Raw genomic sequence first — 20,873 nt, 5'->3', positions numbered from 1 at the left:
CTTCTGGCACTTGTGCTGGAAGTGCTGAGTGCCTCAGCAGAGGCATCCCTCCCGTGACAGCCCCTGCAGTGGCCTGTCCCCAGGTGGCTCACAGCTGTCAAAACACACGCTGGGACTGCTTTCCTTGGCCTGCCCCTGTTGCAGTTCTGCAAATAAACCAACCCAAATTCAGTGACTGTGGTGGGTTAAGAACCTGTAAAATTTGTTTGCACAGGAACTTTATACAGCCTGTCTTGGGGAAGGAGTTGATATTCTAAAACCTGAGATGTACCTAAAGCAGCTCTGATCTGTATCACAGGCAGTCTTCAGAGGGCAGGAACAGGCTGCACTGTCTGCCAGCCATGCTCTTCTAGGGAGGTAGGTGCCTTTGTGCATCCATGTGTGACAGCTGCCCTTGCTCTTCCGTGGGCTGAGGGATGAAGGCAGGATGAGGGATCTAAATCAGTGATTGCTTCCTTGTACACATTGTTCACCTGTGCACTGACTGATGGGCTGTCAGCCACCAGACTGAAACTTTTCTCCAGTTCTCTCTTCTTCCCTCTAAAGTGGGTGTTTAAATGTGAGCTCTTCTCTGCCTGCCACACCCTGGCAGAGGCTTTCTTGCAGCAGGAGTGAGTGTGGCATGGTCAGGCATGAGCAGTGTGGTGTCCCCACAGGGCTTCCAGTGAGGCAGCTGATGTGTGATCCCTGTGCCAGTGTGATAAAAGGGTCTTTTATGTCCCACAGGACAAAGCCTCTTGTTTAAAAATGCAACTGAATGAAAAACACGATTCTGAATGCCCTAGACTCAGCTATTAAAACCAAACAAACATAAAACCCCCCACACAACAAGAAAAAGAGAAGCTCCCCTGCCCCCAGCCCAGTGTCCCAATGATGGTGTAATACCTCTTCATTTCAGAAAAGCTCTGTACAATTGCTTTGGGAGCTTGTAACTTTGTGGCCCACTAACCCTTCTATAGACTATGTTGTTATAACACCCTTTCCCCTTCACAGACAGCCCAGACAAGGTCAGGTGTCTGCTTTTTCTCTGTTGAATTCTCTCTCCCTCCTCTCAAGCAGAAAAACAGAAGGAGGAAGTGATGTTATAAAAACTGAGAGGGAAACCTGTTTTATGGACAAAGCTGCGCAGTCTAGGGATTGCAAGGATTTTTTTTTAAGTCAAGACCCATAACCATATTTTTTTTTTAAGTCAAGACAAATAACCATAGGACATATCCAGAGCATAATATTTCCCCAAATTTTTTTAAAAGCTCTTGGCTTATGGTAGTGTTTGCTGCTTCTTTTGGTGTTAAAAATGTTAAGAGATAGTCAGCAGCAAATTAAATTCCAGTTGAGTGGCTAGACAATGATGCTTTGGGAAATCCCTTTTAAAGGGAAATCCTCATGGTTTGTAAATGAATTGGTGCAAATGAGAATTAGGAAGAAGGCAGAACTTGTGGGGGAGCTTTGGCTGAGTTTTCAGTCTGTAGCTCAGCTTCCCCTTCCTGGCAGCTCATGCCACCTGCCTGCATGGCCAAATCTGGCTCTGTTCTTGGTAGCACTCCCCAAGTGTCTTTGCCAGTTGTGAAATCTATCTTCTGTATCACGCAACAAGCTTGCTCGGAGCTGATTTTCTTGTTAAGCAACTCCTTTATCCTCTGGAAAAAGCCAGGTTTTGGTGGCACTGAGGCTTGGCTGAGGCACCCTTGGGAGTGCTGCAGGGAAGGGGCTGCTCAAGGTATGGAGATAGATCCCAGACTGGACGTGAAGCAAGACAGTGCTGCACACAGCATTCCTGCATCTTGCAAGGACCTGCATGGTAGCATTGCCCTGGTCAAATAGCCTAACTTGTAATCTGTCAAACAGTAACAAAATTTATATCTATAAAAAATATTTTTTACGTCTGTCAGTCTGATGCACCTTTGCTGTGATTCCTCCCCCTGCCCCATTTTTCCAGCTAGAGCCCAGTGAAATTTGTTGTCTTGCTGTTGGTGACTTTTACTGACTCTTCAACATCTTGTTGTGCCTGCTGATGCTGTGAGGTGGGGTCTGAAGTTTTTCCCTTCATGTGTCTGCAGTGATGCAACTTCTTGTTGATTTCCCTCTGCTGTGAGCACCTGTCTGAGCTGCTTTCCCAGGCTGCCACACCTGCCCATTGCTCTCATCTCTAACAACTTCATTCTTTCCAGTCTGAGTGAAGTGCTACAGAAAATGAATATTTACAGCTACAGACAAACTTGTGTTCTTAAGTTTAGGAGTGCTTGTGAAGGCAGCTGGGAGTCTCAGACAAAGGAGGGTTGCTAATCACAGCACAGGCATTTTTAAACTGAGTGTCTTGTTGCTTGAGCCAGAGCCAGCCTGTTCAGGATCCTGCCTCCTGACAGTCTGTAAACCTCAATCCACCCCTCATCCTTTTGCTTACAAAGGAGGAGGCAGCTGTGTCTGTTCCCATAGGCAGAGGAGGAACTTTTTATTTCTCAACTTGAGGATTGTATTGAACAGTGTGGGGGCTGGAAAGTCTTGGGATGCAAATCTCATTTGAAGTCGCATCAAACCTTCCTAAATCTCTGTTACAGACCCTGGGCTAGAGCTAGCAGTGGTGTTAGAATGTGGTTATCAGTTCCTGTGTTTCTGTTCTTTGTTGCATCAATCACTGCTCTCTCATGGTTGTGTCAGCCAGAGTGCTACCAGGGCATCTGATGCCCTGTCGTGAATGTCTGGGATGGGATGTGTGTAGGTGTCTGACTTATTCCCATCCCTGTGGTGATACCTCCTGTCCAGGCTGGCTGGGTGGCACCTAATCAGTGCTTGGAAAAGAGGATGATGGCAGATGGGTGGAGGAACTCTGTGCTTCATCCTCTCTGTTTCTTAAACACCAAGCAGATCTGATCCAAGTGGAGTTTCTGTGAACTCGGGGTTTCACTGTTTCTCATGCCTGCTGTTCTGTACTTGCTCATGGTGCTTCTGCCATTCAGGGAGACAGTGGCCATGCAAACAGCCTGTTCCATGCAGTTTTTTGGGAGTCTGACTCTGGGGAAACAAGCAGGTGTTGATTCAAACAGCTTTCTTGCAGAAGAGCTATTCTTTTTTAAAGCTATTTCCTTTTTGCAAACAGTACCAGATATATTACTTTGTGCCAAAAGACCCTCTTCACATACTGTTCAGAATCTTTTATTTGGGTTTGGTAGCTATGTGCTCTCCATTAATAGTTTAACTTTGGGTTCTGATTCTGTTCAAAGTTGTGGGAAATCTCTGGAGATGTGAGTTCTGACCTACAGAATACACTGACAGCAGGTACCTTAACATGTGTGGAACAGCATAGTCATAAAATAATACACAGAGCTAAATATTAACAAGGCTAATGGGCTTTTTTGACTTGTTAAAGAGTGTGTTTCCCATCTCTGAGTTTGACACATCTGTTTTCTTAGTGGAAAGATAAACGTGGTTCTGGGAACTGTGGTGACACTGGTATTGATTGTTGCTATGCTGCTGTTTGAAACTGCATGTTGTTGAATACAGCCTGGTTTCACACAGAACTCTTTTTCTCTCTTTAGGTACTCCTTAAATACATGAGATGGCCAACACAATGCAAATCTCCAAAGATGAGCTGGAGGAACTCAAGGAGGCATTTGCTAAAGTTGGTAAGTCACACCTTAGGAGGAGGGCACCTCTCTCCTGTCTGCTGCACGTTTGAATTGGATTTGTCACACCCCTGTGATGAGCAGCACTGCCAGCAGGATGTGGGCATTCTGCTGCTCTTGTGATTGTCTCTGTGCCAAGGAGTCCCTTGGCAGCTTTGTTGCTTCTGGCTTGTCACTTTGGCCAAGGAGCACAAAGGCAGGGACATGGACAGTCTGGCTACCAGGGAGCACTGGCAGACAGCCTTGTGCTCTTGCTCCAAGATGGGCTTTGTTGCTTCCTCATGGCAGAAGAACTATCCAAACAGGTATTGCATTGCTCTGGCCTTGGCAGCACTTCAGGGCTTGCACAGTGCTTGGTTCTGATGGTGTTGGTTTGGCAGATTGGTTGAGTCATGTGCATGGTGACTGTAGGTGCTGCATTTCTGGCTTGTGCAGGTGCATTTTGGGGCTTGTAAACAAAACCAAATTTGTTTACCTGGCTGTCATGGAGTGACTTGTGGTGATCACAGAATCACTAGGTTGGAAGAGACCTCCAAGATCATTGAGTCCAGCCCCTGCTACAACAGCTCAACTAAACCCTGGGACTGAGTGTCACATCTAGTATTTTTTTAAACCCATCCAGTGATGGTGACTCTACCACCTCCCTGGGCAGACCATTCCAGTACTTCACTATTCTTTCCATGAAAAACTCTTTCCTAATATCCAACCTATATTTCCCTTGATGCAGCTTGAGACTGTGTCCTCTCATTCTGTCATTGTTGCCTGGAGAAAGAGACCAACCCCACCTGAATACAGCCCCCTTTCAGGAGACTGTAGAGAGTGAGATCAGTGCCCTGTGCTGAGCACACCTCCATTGCCCTCTGGTGGCTTCGTCTTTGCTGGCCTCCCTCAGCCTGCCGTGCTCCAGCGGCTGCACAGCTTCCTCAAGGGACTGCTCCGTGTGCCTCCCAACTTTCCCCCTCTGCTGGCATCACAGTCGCTTCTGGCAGGCTGCTTCAGGAAGCTGAAATGGGCAAAACACTGACATAATGGGAAAAAAAGTTGTTTTCTGTTGGTTTAGTTTCTTGATATGGCTTCACTGAAGGATCAGAGAACCAGCAGGGAGGGGTGGGATGGGCGCTGGAGCGCAGCCCTGGGGACTGAGGTCAGTGTGTGCAGCTGGGGAGCCACACCCGGGACTGGCACTGGCCAGGATCAAGTTGCACTAGTGGTGAGAGCCAGTATTTTGTTTTTCTAACTGGACATGGGCATCACTGAGCAGTGGTTATATATACAAAATCATAGTTGCCTCTTATCTCTATCGGGTGTTAGCAGCCTCTAAGGCAGGGTGGCTGTGAAAACTCTCACTTGCTCAGAATTTCCAGTCTGCAGAGAGAAATGTGAATTTCAGAGGCAACTGATTCTCATGGAGCAGTATCCCCTGTTGGAACTTGAAGCAAGCTGCATTTTAAGGAGTTCACCCTCCTTTATTGCTTTTCTCAAGACTTTTGCAGCAGGTAAAAGGGCTGCCACAGAGGGAGATTTTCCTTGGGAGGAAGCAGAGTGTTTGTCTTATGTGCCTCTTAGTGCAGATCTCAATAGGGCTGGGATGTAGACAGCCTGTTCTGTCCTTGGATACATTTAAAATTATTAACCTCTCTGGAATGTGGTGGCTTTTTGTCATTAATGTGGTGGAAATAATCAAGATTAGGTTGGAAGCATGAGGAAACCAAGTCAAATCCTGGTTTGTTGTAGGAAGCCAGCTCACCTTGCTCAGGATGTGGGTCCCTGTTTGGTTTTAAATTATAAAGGCAGTGTCGGAACTTAAATATTAATGAGAAATGTGCTAATTACCCTAGACATACCCACAAATGAGATAGGATCTGCTAGGTCTTTTCAACTGCCTCATTTTGTGTGCTTTAGGCATGGTGGAGCCCGCAAGCATGTGGGACACACCTGTCAGGAGTGCCTTTAATGCTCTCATTCCCTTTATTCTTGCCTAAAGGAGCTGTATTTGCCCTGGGATATTGAACTGGTCACTGGCTGGGTCACTGGCTTTCACTGTGAACTTCTAACAGGATCTTGAGTGAATGTGAACAGAAGTTGGACTAAGACTGCTATGTAAAACGAAGCCTGTTTTTCATCTCCCAGCTATCTGGAAGGTTTGGAATGCAGCTGAGAAGCATGGTTATAGCAAAACTCAGCTGGTTCATTGGCTTCTAGGATGTCAAGATGCAGGGAGGAGGAAACATTTCATGGAGTGATTTCTGCTCACCAAGATGTGCCCTGCTCCAGTGCATGGCTGGTTGGGCTTCCATGAGACCTGCTGGGGGAAAGTTGCTGCTCTGGATGGGTAGGTTGATGGGGCTCTAAAGGTGTGTGTTTGGCCAGCTTTTCTGTCTACAGCTGGACTGGATTGGGACATTTGGGGGTGCTGGAAGGCAGTGAGGTGTGTTACAATGTGCTCTGTCACCACTTGCCTTCCATGCCACTTGGAGGTGTTTCCTCTCTCCCATGGAGCTGATGTTCTCTGAGAGGCAGCAAAAGGCATGAATCCCATAGACATCCTGCTGCTTATTAAAACAATCCACAGGTGAGAAACCACTGTTTGAGGTCAGCACTAAAACCAGCTTTAGCACAGACAAGCAGCTCCCACCATCCTATAGGCAGTTATTTGTCTTGGAAGTGATCCAAGTGGTAAAGAGCAGTAGGGGGGGGGAAAAAAGCTTTGTAATGTTTGGAAACAGTAGTTAGTGGGGCGTTGGAAATGTCTAGGCTTTGAGTGACCCACAGGTTAGTGGGAGAAGAGCAGGTTGCTCCAGATCTCATTGGATCTCTGAGTTTGTTCTGTGGAACAGGTGCCTGTTTGTGTGACCAAACAGGGGCACTTCAGAGGGGAGGCGTGGCAGAACAAAATCCTCAAACTTCCTCAGTTTATTTGTCTTCATTCTCCCTCCTTCTAAGATAAGCAGAGATAAGCATCTTCTGGAAACATGAAGCACTCAGAAATCATAACTCAGCTGAACACTTTGTTCAGCGCTGCAAGGTGGTAAAACAATGCTCCAAAACATTGGCTTGGGGGCAAATAGGGATCTGTGATCCTGCTAGTGCGTCCTGCTGAGCATATGTCCTTAAAAGGAAAACGTGTGGGTTACTTTCCCCTCTTGCATCCTGTTATTTAAGCTATTTTAAGTACTTGTCCTCGGGAGGAAGCTGAGCCAGAGCTTGAAGCAGCTTTTGGGATTCATTGCGGCTTTGCTGCGCCACCTGCGTATGGCAGGGGCCAGTGCTGGGCTGCCGTGACCTTTCCCAGGTTCAGCGTGCTGGCGTGCATGCATCTTTCAGTAGAAATAGGAAACTTCAGATGTGCTGTAGTTTCCTTTCCATCAGGCAGACTATAATGAATCCAGGCTGTACGCTCGTCTGTTAAAACGATTTCTCTTTCTTCCATTAGTAATTCCGGGCAGGCCGCCGAGCGATTTCGTTTGGGATCGCTTCTATTTTGACAGCTCTCTTCAGCTGCTGAATACCATCTCAGATATTGTTAGAGTTCTGTCTGAAGTCAGGACGTGTTGCAGGACATCCATATGATGGGCCTGTAGTGATGCTGGAAGTCATTTTGGAACTGGCTGGTACTGCAGAGGTGGAGATTTTGCCCTTTTTTCTTTTTTTTTAAAGCTGCTTCTTTGTACATCTGATGTCAGAAGGGGAACAGAGACAGCAGGAAGGGAAGCAGCTGCCCTGTGGGATAGGGGGTCTCAGGCCTATTTGTCATGTCAGGCTTGTTGATATGTTAAGAACAGGTCCATTTTCCATCTCGTAGTCAATCACTACTTGACTGCTACCAAGCCAGAACCACAGGCCAGCACTACTTTATGGTAAAACCAGCAGGCTTTAGCACTCAAATCTGGTCTTCTGTGGCCAAGAAGCTAAAACTTGAAATGAGAGCATCTTCAGTGCAAAACCAGTAACTTGGTGTGTGGTCTTAGAGCTAAACTAACAGACCTGATTTATCTGTAATACCCACTCCCAAGTGTCTGGCACCTAGATGCCCTTTTACTCTGTGAAGTAAATAGGTGATTAATTTTGTACCCTAGAATACTATGGAGGAGTAATTCTTATACAAGTGGGTATTTGGGATATTGTTAAGAGTTGCAAGAGCTTAGGTCCCGAGTCCTGAGATTCAAAGGTTTTGATTGAGTTAAGGTGTGTCCTTCACGCTTGATTTTGTGCTGTTTGTCTGAGCCCAATGCAGCCTTTCATATGGCAGAGCTCCTATTTTTAAGTTTTTGTTGTTGTTGTTGGTTTGGTTTTTTTTGTTTTTCTTTTTTTTTTTTAAGCAAGCGAAGGTAAATCTTCTTTGACCTAAACACACCTGGAGGACTGGGAAGATGCTGATTTGCAGGAGTGAATGAAACCATCAAATTGGGCAGATATTGACCAGCTTGGAGTAAATTCATCATACCTGCCCCGCAGAGCTTCATATGTAGAACCAAGCTTTAAATAGGCTTCAGCATCCTTTTATCCATGTGTCCCTTATTGGAGTTGCAGACTTTGCAGCTCAATTTCCTGATGTCTCACCCAAGAGGCTTCTGCCTCATGAAATACCTTATAAGGTTTTATCCCTTTCACATCTGAATAGGCTCAGACGTAGCACATGCAAGCCTGAATCAGAAACACTTCTGAATGCTTAACCGAGACATGTCAAGAGGAAAACCTTTACCAAATCTAAATCAATATTGGATCCAATATATAGGATTGTATCAAGGATACAATATATACTTTGAAGTCTTATTTTTCTCTGTTCTTCTCCTGCTACTTACATCTACTCTAACATTTGGGTAGATGTATAACTTAGGTGGTGGATTGATAGGAAGATGTGATGAACAGATGTTTTTGGATTTATCTGCTTAATTTGGCAGTGTGCTGAGGGATTGTGGTTGGTTCAGTCAGGCACAGGCAAAAACAAGGGAATTGCCTGCAGGCTGAGGGTGAAAGCAAAGTTTTAGGTTCATAGGCCCTGGAGATTAGGAAATCCCTTCTTGACTTATTTTCCTCACTGGCTGTAAGGAGGGGAAAAGATGCATATTGTAAAGTTAAGAGTCAGTAATAAAAATACTGTAATAGAAGAACCTGTGATTTATCTAGAGGGGAAATAGTTTGCTCATGACATCTCAGGCTGGACTGTTAATAAATCTTGCCTTTGTAAGCCTGTATTATTTCAGAATAAAATTTTAAAATTGAGGGCCAGACAGCAGCATATTGGTATCATTAATCATTGCCCCAAAACACTTTATTTCCTCAGTACTATTGTAAACACTGTCTTTTCATGAAGTATTCAATGTATTTATTAATCCACAGGAACTGATGCACTTTCTTAGTCTGAGACACAGAATTTAGGGTGTAGGAGGGAGTACAGATTTGCTCTGGTTACTTCACACATTTGCCACTGAGCAAAGTTTCACTGTCTTGCCAACTGATAAAAACAATTTTAAAATCCCATATTCCCATATGGATCTGGAAAATGAGGACGATTGGAGTGGTGATGCAAACGTGCTGCTTTCTGGAACATTGCTGTGAAACAAAACCTAAAAACCACAGAATCCTCATTAAAAGTAAATTGACATCCACAATTTGGTAAAAAAAAAAAAAAACAACAAAAAAAACCAACAAAAAACCCTGGACCTCAGAGCTATCCTGATTGTTTTCTTTATTCTTGAAAGCGTCTCCCTTTAAGCAGAAATACCTGACCCCAGTGGCTGTAGTGAGATTCCCTCTTGAAGAAAACCAAATTCTGGTGCTGGTGCAGCTCTTCAGGCACAAAATTAACTTCCCTGGGCTGTCTGTAGCACTTGCCTACAGCAAAGGGATTTTAGCATCCTATTACTGAGGCAGTAACAGCACAACATGTCCTGAATCCCTGCCTCTCCAAAGATGGGGCTGGAGGGCCATACTTATGTCTTGAGGAGTGAGTCTGGGCTGTACAACTACTTCCAATGCTCTGCCTCCTTGTGAACCCAACTCTGCTCTGCTCATCCTGGTTAGCCTGGGGAAGGAGGCACCCAACCCCTGCCTGTCTATAGTGGCAGGAAAACCTCACTTGCCTGAAGAATGTCTGGGGCTGCTGGATTTGCCATGTGTGGTCAGTAGATGTGATGATGTCCCCAAAGATTTTGGGGATCTGTTATGTGCAAAGCTCCAGTGTCACACTAGATTCTTGTTTTCTTCCTCAGCCTAGTAGATGACACTATGTCACCAAACATACAGTGCTGCTGTGGCTTGGTGATAGACTGTGAAAGCAAATGTCCTTGCAGGGCATTCTTGGGTAGCAATAAAATACCTGGTTGCAATTTGCTGTTGGTGGTAAATGGATAATGTAATTGACAACATGATAAAAATGAAACTGCAGAGCTGACTTGGTGTTTTTAGTTCAGAAAATAAGAGGTGCTGCGTTTCATTACCATCTATTTTTAACATGCAAGGGCCTTGTGGTATTTAGACGTAAAAAGAGACGTTTTGGAGATTTTTTAAATGAAAATACAGATGTTCTGTTGTGAAACTTTAACACCAGACTTGTCACATGTGCCCAGAGTCATTGTGGTCAGTCTTGCTTCAAAGCTGCTGCTGCCCAGAGCTGCAGGGTTCCCATGACTTGTGCTTGGGATGTTCTCTGAGCATGTGCTGTGTGTATTTACTGTGTGCCTTTGGTTCCTTTGAACCAAATGTACTCCTTGATATTTTTGGTGTGGCCATCCTGCTGTGTGCCCATGTCCTGCATGGTTTCAGCAGGTCCCCAGTGTGCAGGTTGCTCTCCATAAAGCTCTTGGACATGGGGGAGGTGTCATTTTTTGTCCCTCTGTTGGGGGTCAGTTCTGTCAGGTACAGGCACATTTCTAAAACCTTCTGCTGCCTCTTCTCTTCCTCAGACCTCAACAGCAATGGGTTCATCTGTGACTACGAGTTGCATGAGCTGTTCAAGGAGGCCAGCCTGCCCCTCCCTGGGTACAAAGTGAGAGAGATCATCCAGAAGCTCATGATCGATGGCGACAAGAATAAAGATGGGAAGATTAGTTTTGAAGAGTTCGTCTATGTAAGTGATGTTTCTGAATTGCCAGCACCCTGAGGGGACCCTTTTAGACACAGCTAAGAAAGACCATAAAAGAGATTGAACCTCACTTCTCAGCCACTTACCCTCATCCTAATTTTCTTTTGACAAACTGATCAATTCTGAGGACTAGACATGTAAAAATCAGTTCTTTGTACAGGTATCTGTGTATGATCAGTCTTCTGTGCTGTTTTTGACAGCCTTTAGATTTGGACAGAGGAGAAATATTGGTTGGTTTTTGAACAAAAAACAACCAAAAAGAATCCATGTGGTTTTCCTATATGATGGCATCATTGGAGGCCAAAATACTGTTTCCACATGAGGTGACAACTGGAAAAAAAGACTTGCAATGATCCAAGCTTACAGTATTTACTGGAAGCTATTCAGTTTTTCCAGGCACACAGATGAATGTTTGTTTTCTCCAAGTATCAGTATAGTTTTCTTTCTCTGTTTAATGGGACTACACATATTTGCTGAAGAGCTGAAAGGGCATTTTGAGACATGCTTGGATTTGTGTTGGATGCTGATCCAGAAAAATTCAAATCTCTTGCCTTGAAAGGGAAGAGCAGGAGTAAGGTGATAGAACAAGTTGGAGGATCAATCTTTTTTAGTAGAAATAGGTCAGAATTTGAAAATTTATTGGTTTTTACAAAAGCACAAAACTTCTGAGATAATGGTTTGATGTATGTTCTTCATCCTTTTGATGCTCTGATGACTGAACGCTAAAGGAGTAATTAAAGCACGTGCAGTACATTGAGGGAGCTGTTTTCATGTCAGTTAGTTTTCTTGATATCTCTTAATTTACCTTTACTTTCTGTTCCTTAATTGTTTTCAGACCCTCTGAACTTTTTGAGTTCGGAGTCGACTAGTAAGTTGGAGTTTGCAGTTTGTAAGCACTTGCATGCTGGGTGCATGTTTCAGCTGTTGGTTTGATCTGGTCCATAACTCTTAACTTTGCACTAGGAAGGAAGAAATAAATCTCTTCTGTCACATTTAAAGGTACCAATCATTGAGTAAAGACAAAATGTCTTAGGGCAGCTGAGGTGTACACTAGCAGCAATGCTTAGCTGCATGATTTTCACAAACTGAACTCTTGTTCTGAGCGTTTTTGCTGGAGCTTGTGGTACAAAGAATAATGTGGACTGACTTTACATTGGGACCAAGTGACACAGTGGTCTCAGTATGAGAGCACATATTCTCAAGAAGATATGCAATACCAGTAGTAAACCCAGGTATTTTTAAAATAAATAGATCTTAAACAAAATCCCTGTGGTTAAAGCCAACCAACCAGAAAACCCCCAATTTTCTGGGCTCTCAGATCTTCAGTCAGCTTTACCTGATCAGTCTGTGCATGCCATCAGAAGATGATTTAACAGCACTTTATCATCATCTTGACTAACCAGCTTCCCTGTGTTTCAGGGACAGGGGAGGTAAGGTGTGACAACCAGCAGCCTGGCCCTGTGGTGACACCTCTGCAGCCTGGTGTCCTCTCCTTTTAGCAGAAGCACACTGTTGTACTTCTTTACAGTGCTATGTCACTCTCTTTTTCTGGGTGGTGTTTAGAGAACTGTACACATTTCATTTGTGTTTTCAGCTTGGTTGAAACTAATTTAGTTCAGTTTTGAGGGACTTACAGTAGGCTTTCCAGCCACTGAATCTTTTTTATTAAGAGCTGCTCAGTTCTATAGGGCCTCGAGGCAACTAACAGTAGCATTCAAATGGCTTGTGCAGTCTTCCTGTGCTAAAGCATCTCTTCTCCCCTCCAACAAGGGGGTGTTTTTCCAATTTTCCAACGCCTGTTGTTGGGGAAGGGGGACTCTTTACCTGAAGCACTCATTGTTACACTTTATTGCAGATTTGACTGTTATATGCTTAAAGAGAATTGTTTCTTGGGTTGTGGACAGAAGTCTTTTGTGTGAACTAAAGTCACAGTCTCACAAGCATCTGGCTTATGCAGAAAGGTTAAAATTGCACCACAGCTTTCTAAAGTTTGGCCCTGCAGGATGTGCTGCATGTGTTACCTGTGCTCAGACTGCAAAGGTTTCATGTTTTTTTTTTCTTGTGGTCTCTTGAAATCTACTTGTAAAGGTAAGTATATGCAAGGTACTTCATGCCTAATGCTTCTGTTTCAATAGGCACTTGCAATGTGTGTTTGGGACAGTGGGGTGACTCTCTGCCCACTGTCTCGTGTCAGATTTAATACCACCACGCCCCTGCTGGGCCCTTCACATTTGCTGATTTTACTGTGAAGTTTTGCTTTAAAGCTGAGAAGAAACAGTCCCTTCTGTGGCCCCTTTTTTTGTTTTATGAAGGTGATTTTTTTCTTGTATAACAGAGAACTTTAAATTGCAGATTTTCCAAGAGGTGAAGAGCAGCGATATCGCTAAAACCTTCCGAAGAGCCATTAACAGGAAGGAAGGAATCTGTGCCATTGGGGGCACCTCAGAGCTCTCCAGTGAGGGCACCCAGCACTCCTACTCAGGTACCACTCGGCTTCCCACTCTCCTCTTGGGTTTTTGGAGGTCCTGTGCCAAAACCACCCCATTCCTACCACCATGCCGTGTACTGTGCTCTAGTTCTCTGAGAGCTGAGTGATGTCACATCAGGACAGAATTTATATGCTGCAAATTTGACAGTGTATAAGTTAAATGTGTTCTTATTTGCTTTGTTAACTGTGTTTGCTGATGAAGTGTCACACTTGAGTATGGTAAAGTTGTTAAGTAACAAGTAAATAACAGGAATGTTCTGCTAGTTGTAAGTGAGAGTCTTCTTTCTTTAAACTATGTGTGACTCATAAAATGTGTAGTAATGATAGTGGGGCTGTTATTTCCCTGGGCAATTGTACTCTGCTTCTTTTGGGAAAGTCTTTGTAATGAAAATAACCTGTATTAAATTTACTGTTGGTTATCTTAGAGGAAGAGAAATATGCCTTTGTAAACTGGATAAACAAAGCCCTGGAAAGCGATCTCGACTGTAGGCACGTTATTCCAATGAACCCAAATACAGATGACCTGTTCAATGCTGTGGGAGATGGGATTGTGCTGTGGTAAGTCATGATTCCTGAATTAAAAAAAGAAAAGAAAAAAAAAAAAAAAAAAAGAATTGAAAATCAGCAAAATAACTTTGCAAAACTGTAGTTAGGGGAATTCTCATCCTGTTTTAAGTTGTTTTTGTGACTGGTGTGTGTGCATAACGTTTTGCACACATAAAAAGAGCCTCAGTCTCTCAGGCTTGCATTGTCATTGTGTGATGTCTCAACTTTGGTGTCAGCTGAAGTTTTCATCCAGTGCTTTTGTTTGGGTTTGGGACTGAGTTTGCTGAGGGGGCAGAAGGTGCTTTGTGGGAGCAGGAGTTGTCCTGGTGCAAACAGCCTGGCACTGGGGTTGAGGAGAGCACATGTGATAGATAAATAATCCGTTCTCTTGGGTGTTTAGGCAGACAATGTCCTCTCTGGGAATGTGAGTGACCTTATTATGCATTAACCCAAAAATGGATTTTCTGGGAATCTTCTTGTTCTTTTTAATAACTTCACTAAGTAAATTAAGTGACTTATTCTGTTACATGCTGAGAACAGAAGGCACCCAGGGCTGCTAAATACCAGCAACCTTCTGTATATGAGTTTTTCTGCTGGCTTTATGGGTTAGGTTATTTTGTTTTATTGTAAATGAATTAATATAGTGGAGAACTGGATCAAGCTGGAATTTCAGCAGCTCTGTATCAATACACAAAGTAGGTTTAAATGAGTTACCTGTTCTCTTTAATTCCTTTTATTTTTTAACTTTAGCTTGTGATGCATATTTTTAGTTTATTTATTTCCCAAGTTTCAAGTAATTAATGGCTTTAGGCAAAGTCTGGACTGAGTAGGAAGTAGTTAATAATATAAAGTTTAAATTTGCCATATTTTGTGTTGATTAAAAATTCATTGTGCTCACATGCTCCCCCCTGAGCTCTCCAAGTGTTTGTTCTTTTTTGGGGCAGGTTTTCTTGCCAGCAGTAGTAAACATTTACAATAGGAGGAAGTTTGTCTTCTTACTAGAATGTGCAGTGGATGTCAGCAGAGCAACGAGTCTTCACTAGTTCAGGGACTGCACTGTGAATAATTCATGTGCTCTTTTTGCTCCAGCAGTTGAGATCAGTAGTGGCTGGGAACATGTTTTAAGTTTCAGGCTTAGCTATTAGTTACAAATACATTCTTGATAATGTAAATATTAACTTCTGATTTATGCAGTCTTGATTTTTATGGGGAAAAAAACACCAAACCAAAAACCTACACAAAACCAAGCAGGCTAAAGGAAATGTGCTCTGGTGAATATTGTCACAGTGCACTGGGTTTTGTTTAGATTCAATACTAAATGTTGTTCAAATGTCATTGGTTTTTCTCCTAACAGCAAAATGATCAACCTTTCTGTTCCTGACACAATTGATGAAAGAGCAATTAATAAGAAGAAACTCACACCATTCATAATTCAGGTATAAAGCATTTCTGTATTTTATTTTCTGAAATTCATATTAAGATGGAATTAATGAATATACCATGGTGGCTCAAGGCATTATTGTGGAATGTTGGAAAGGGGCAAGTTTTATAGCTTCTGTTTAATTATTAAATGCAGTTTTGTACCATGCATAATTGACAGTTCTATGGGCATGGTTCAGAAATGCTGAATTAATGACAAAATGGGTAAAGTGGCTGAAAAGTTGTGCACACATGATGTTGCTGTGGTGATTACGTACAGCACTGTCTTTTTTAAACAATGTGGTTATTGGTGTTGGCTATGAATCATTTCATACTAGGGCAGGTTGTTTTTGTGAGGGTGTCTCTGTGTGTGTGTGTGTTTGTGTGTGCAAATTAGCACTTCTCTATCCTTATTCTTGTTGGTGCCACTAGACGCAACTAACTCAGAGGCTGAAACTAAATACCAGAGGCTGAAATTAAACCCTGGTGCCTAGTTCAGTTCTTATTGATTCAGCCTGCTGCCACCACAGCTCCCTTAAAACTTCAGCTGAAGAGTGGCTGGGAGTGTTTCCTCTGAGCTGCTGCTGTTGGAGCAAGGACAAAGGGGAGGCCTCCACTCTGCTGGTGCTGGATGAAAGGGAAAGCAGCATCTCCCTGGCCTGTGTCTGACTGGGCTTTGCTGTTTGCAGGAGAACCTGAACCTGGCCTTGAATTCTGCATCTGCCATCGGGTGTCATGTTGTCAATATTGGTGCAGAGGACTTGAGGGAAGGGAAACCCCACCTGGTCCTGGGGCTGCTCTGGCAGATCATTAAGATCGGCTTGTTCGCCGACATCGAGCTCAGCAGAAATGAAGGTAAATCAAATTCTGAGTGGTTACTTCTAAAGCATGGACACAGCATTGCTTGTACTGTCAGCCCCAGCCTTCCCACTGCCTCTTCCCTCCCTCCTCTCTGCTGGAGAAAGGATCATCAGGGCACGTGGCCAAGCTGAGTGTTCTCCAGGCTCTTTGTGGCTGTTTTGCAGGTTCCTGCAGCAGGGTTGTGCCATCCTGGTGATGTATCAGCCTTGGAGAGCTGGCTGAAAACACCAGTTAGTCAAGGGGCAGCTTGGCTTGAGCCTGGCAGTGCATGATCACATTGCTTGGTGAGGCCCTAGGCTGCTCCAGCTGCAGGTTCCTAATGGTGTTGGGATGTGACAAAAGCTGCTTGGATCCTTTTAGGATTAAAGACAACTGCATATCTTTTTCAAAAAAAAAAAATTTAAAGGAGGGCTTCAGCTTTGTGGTAGTTATTTGGTTCTAAAATCCTGCTATTGTCAGTGGTGCAACTCAAGGTTTTGCTTTGTTCTTGGTGGTGAGAGACTGATGCTGCGGATCTCTCCCTGTGCTCACTTGGTCCTGCATGATAGCCTATAAATTTTAAACTTTTCAAATCATCTGAAGAGCTCTGATATTCCTGCATGTGCTATCAGAGCATCCAGATGGATGGAGGGGCCTTCAGTGTCTTTTATTTAAGCTTCCCCATCATAAAATGTTGACATTGTTTGGCTTAGATTGAAAATTCATGGCAAAGGAAGCACTGGCTAGCTGAAAGGGTGCTTATCTTGGCTCCTCTGGGTTTTTTTAATGGTGCTTATGAAGCTGCTTGGAAGCTTTTTTCATTGAGATAGAGCTGCATTTGCATTTAACTTCCTGTCATCAGCTTAAAAGACTGCACATGAAGTCCAGAGAATTTTGTTATACAAGTAAAGGGAAAATACTTTTTTGCACACATTTTTCTAGGTCATTTATACTCCTCTCTGTGTAACAACCAACTCAGGAAAACTCTGCTAATACCTGGAATATTTTGATATAATCAGTAGTTGGTATTGTACCCCCCCTGATGTCACTATGATTAGGAACAGTGGTAGAAAATGACACACAGACTCTCAGGCTCATTAGCAAGTGAGAGTGATCTTCACTCTTTGAAATCTTCTCTTATAGATAGTTCTGATGGAGTAAAACTTCACTGGTCAGCAAACCAACATATCACCATCACTGGACAGTTAGTAACAACACCCCTCAATCATTTCTTGCAAGTAAACAACAGGGAGACAAACGACACCTGCAAGGATTGTTCTGCTTTCTCCAAGGACTGTTTAAGTTCCTCCTTCCAATTTCTCAGGCCACAATATCTCAGGCCAGTATAAGAATCTGTGACTTAGTTTCCCACAGACACTGTGCTGCTGGCTGATTTCTCAGATTCAGCATCCACACCCTGCAATCTTGCTGCAGCTCGAATTCTGGCGTGCAGAATTTGACTCTTCCCTCACAATCGTTTTTCTTTAGCACTGGCTGCCTTACTTCGTGACGGTGAAAATCTGGAGGACCTTATGAAGCTATCCCCAGAAGAGCTGCTCCTAAGATGGGCCAACTTCCACCTGGAAAACGCAGGCTGGCACAAAATCAGTAACTTCAGCTCAGATATCAAGGTAACAAAGCTCTCTTGATTTGCAATACCTGGGAAAAGACGGGGAGCTGGACAGGGATGTGTTTGCCTGTAAATGAGGTCTTTTATCCTCAGACAGGACATTTCTTGACTCCAATTTACTAAGTGGTCTTACTAGGGGGGGTTTGGATATTATATTTGAGGTCCTGCAGTGCTGTTCTCTCTTGCCATGAAGATGAGCCCTGTGTTGAACTGTCTGTTTCCTCCAGTGCTGCTGTTGTTTTAATCAACTCTGAAACTGGTATCACTTACATATTTTCAAATGCCCTTAATCCATATTTTGGCAAAAACAGTGGGGGAAAATGCTTCCCCGGGGAGTGAGGCTTCCACTTACTCTTGGCAGGTGATGACATTTCATCTAAAATGTGGATGAAATGTGGCTGGAGAGAGGAAGGGAAACAAGACCTCTTTTTCTGTGTTTAGTAGGAATGGGAGTGGGGACTCTTAAAGCTGCTTTTTACATATGAGTGGAGGCACAAGTGAGAAATGGAGGATGGTGACTCTAGGTCAGTGTGTGGCATCTGGACACTGGTCTCAGCAGTTTTGTGAAACTTATTCACATGGCCAGCAGTTTCAAGGAGGAGAAAGGAGATTGAGATAGAAAAGAATATGTATATAACTGAGGTTTATGGGGAGCACAGATCTGACCTGTTGTATGCATGTGTACATGGTCATTTTTTTCCAACTTCAAAATTACAGTGTTGCTGGTAGCTCTTGGCTTCCCTGGTGCCTCCCCTAGGCTGCCATGCTATGCTGAGGTCTTCCTTAGTGCTGAGGACTAAAAGGACTTATAGTTCATCAATAATCACTACAGCTGTTGGCTCCTCCTGGTTTGTGACCATCGCTGGCCTCTCTTCTCTAAGCTGTTCTAGCTAACTCGCAGGCACAGAAGCAAACATTCAGCCAGCTTACAATCAGCTTTTTGCTTGGAATTTGTCTTCACTGAGCCATTTTCATCACTGCTCTGGCAGTAGGAATGGCTGCCTTGCTTAGAGGTTGGGGCTGGCTTGGGACATCTGGGGGCCATGAGTGTGAGCAGCATGGAGTCATTGCCTCCTCCAGCCACTGCAGAGGTGGCTGTGACACCAGAGCTCCTAGCAAAGGTAGCTTTCAAACAGTCAAACTGCATGATTGTCATCTCAAATATTTCTAACCTTTTCCTTTTGTTTCCTTTCCTGCTGCCTGGATTTCTACCATTGTGCTCTCTTTTAAGCTCACAGATTTTGGCAATTCAGTAAAGGTACATAAGCCAATTATGCACGGTGACTTGTTAAAAATGAGCTTGAAATGAATTGTTATGGTGTATTCACTGCTGTGCAGGAGAGCTGAATTTTCTTTTTCATCCATTTCAGGATTCCAGAGCCTATTTCCACCTCCTCAATCAAATTGCACCCAAAGGGCAGAAAGAAGGAGAGCCTCAGATTGATATTAACATGTCTGGTTTCAACGTAAGTATTCAGGCTGTTGTGTCCTCATCCTGTAGAATCATGAACTATCTGTACCCTATCATTGCCCCATGACATCAGGGTAACCTGGTATCTTAATTTCTAGAGCGTGTACAGTGTCAGTATCCATGTGCACACCTCAGATGTGTGCTCATATGCCAGAATGGTCATTACCCTCCAATTAACAGAGATGATTGAGAAATCCTTTGTGGGCTTGCTCCATTTGGGAGTGTATTGACTTCTTTTGAACCACCAAGTTCCAAAAGCATTAAGATTTGGCAGCATGTGAGCTTGGAAGAAAGAAGATCAGAAAAATATCCAGACAATCCATGACAGTGGCACAGCAGCAGGGGTTGGTGTGTGCGCGCCTCATACCTTTGCTCAGTTAGTGACCGATGCCAAATGTGGACTTGTGGCATTGCTCCCCATAGTGGCCAGGAGCTTCCCATCTGCTTTGCAGCCCAGTGACAGCTCTTGTCCTTTCCACCCTTGTCAGGAGAAGGATGACTTGCGGAGGGCAGAGTACATGCTGCAGCAGGCGGATCGGCTGGGCTGCCGGCAGTTCGTCACGCCGGCTGATGTGGTCAGTGGCAATCCCAAACTGAACCTGGCCTTCGTTGCCAACCTGTTCAACAAGTACCCAGCACTCACCAAGCCTGAAAACCAGGACATCGACTGGACCCTTTTGGAAGGTGAGGGACATGTCAGTCACAATATTAGCAGGAGGGGACTATCTGAAGTAAACAGCTGTGTCACGGAAGGCTGTGCCCTGCACAGGTATCTCTGTTGGAGTAACACCTATGATTTGAGGCTTTAGTGCTGCAGGGGTTGTTTACTCATTTGGGGCAGATGAGAAGGGCACTTGGCAGTCTGTTCAGCTGCTCTGACCCTGTTGTGGAGCCTGAACCTGTAGGCACATTGCCAGCAGCCTGTCACTCACTGTGCCAGGGAATTTGGTTTTGCCATTTCCTGTGATGGGCAGGAAAACCTCAGAAATGCAGTGAGATGTTTGTGGGAGAGCTAATTGTTGTCACAATTGGGACTGGGCTGTGACAGCAGTTATCTAACACCTATGTGAAAGACATTCCTGCTCCTTTTTCTTACAGAAAGTGCAAAAGGCTCTTCTGAAGCCTTTGGAAATCAAAATGACATCCAAGATTAGATAGGAGGGATTAGATAGGGTTAGCAGAGTTGCCCTCTTCCTCTGAAAAAAAATTATAGTAGAAAAAAAGTACTGTTTCTCTGCTTAAAACCTCCTGGTGAGCTCTGCTGCTCAAAGCTCCCTGCCTTGCAAGGTGGAAATCCCTGCCTAGCTTTGAACTTGCAGAATTTGCAGTGAACCTGTTTCCTTGTCATGTAGGAGAGACTCGCGAGGAACGGACCTTCCGCAACTGGATGAACTCCCTTGGTGTGAACCCCCACGTAAATCACCTCTATGGGTAAGCTTTAGGCTCTTGGGAGAGCCAGCTTTTCTTTTTCTTTTTAGGGTTGTTGTTGAAATTGCAACAACCTGTAAAGAACAGTAATTATTCATAGTGTGACAAAATCAGAATGCACTCAAATCTCGAAACATTAGACATAATCCATGTTTTCCACTTTAGTGATCTCCAAGATGCACTGGTAATACTACAGTTATATGAAAAGATCAAAGTTCCTGTTGACTGGAATAAAGTTAACAAGCCGCCGTACCCTAAACTTGGAGCAAATATGAAGAAGGTAAACATGTCAAAAGACTTTAAGGGAAGCCATGGACGCTAAAGTTTTTTTGTTTGAGGCTTCCAGT

The 20,873-nt window shown here is 44.0% G+C and overlaps 1 protein-coding gene across 5 annotated transcripts in view; it reads left to right on the top strand.

Moving 5' to 3' along the window:
- The window catches only part of PLS3 (plastin 3), an 83,532-nt gene that overhangs the window by 59,759 nt on the left and 2,900 nt on the right, over positions 1–20,873 (top strand). For all 5 annotated transcript variants that reach the window (XM_083884597.1, XM_083884593.1, XM_083884594.1 and 2 more), the window contains 11 exons: positions 3,534–3,620; positions 10,526–10,689; positions 13,057–13,186; positions 13,618–13,750; positions 15,093–15,174; positions 15,847–16,012; positions 17,486–17,628; positions 18,998–19,093; positions 19,587–19,782; positions 20,451–20,529; positions 20,692–20,806. In XM_083884597.1, coding sequence (XP_083740723.1) covers positions 3,554–3,620; positions 10,526–10,689; positions 13,057–13,186; positions 13,618–13,750; positions 15,093–15,174; positions 15,847–16,012; positions 17,486–17,628; positions 18,998–19,093; positions 19,587–19,782; positions 20,451–20,529; positions 20,692–20,806 — 1,371 coding nt within the window. In that variant the 5' untranslated portion in view covers positions 3,534–3,553. The remainder of the gene's footprint in view (positions 1–3,533; positions 3,621–10,525; positions 10,690–13,056; positions 13,187–13,617; positions 13,751–15,092; positions 15,175–15,846; positions 16,013–17,485; positions 17,629–18,997; positions 19,094–19,586; positions 19,783–20,450; positions 20,530–20,691; positions 20,807–20,873) is intronic.

This window comes from Zosterops lateralis, assembly GCF_965231275.1.
Source record: "Zosterops lateralis genome assembly, chromosome: Z".
Taxonomy (NCBI): domain Eukaryota; kingdom Metazoa; phylum Chordata; class Aves; order Passeriformes; family Zosteropidae; genus Zosterops; species Zosterops lateralis.
This window is presented reverse-complemented; position numbering and strand designations above follow the sequence as displayed.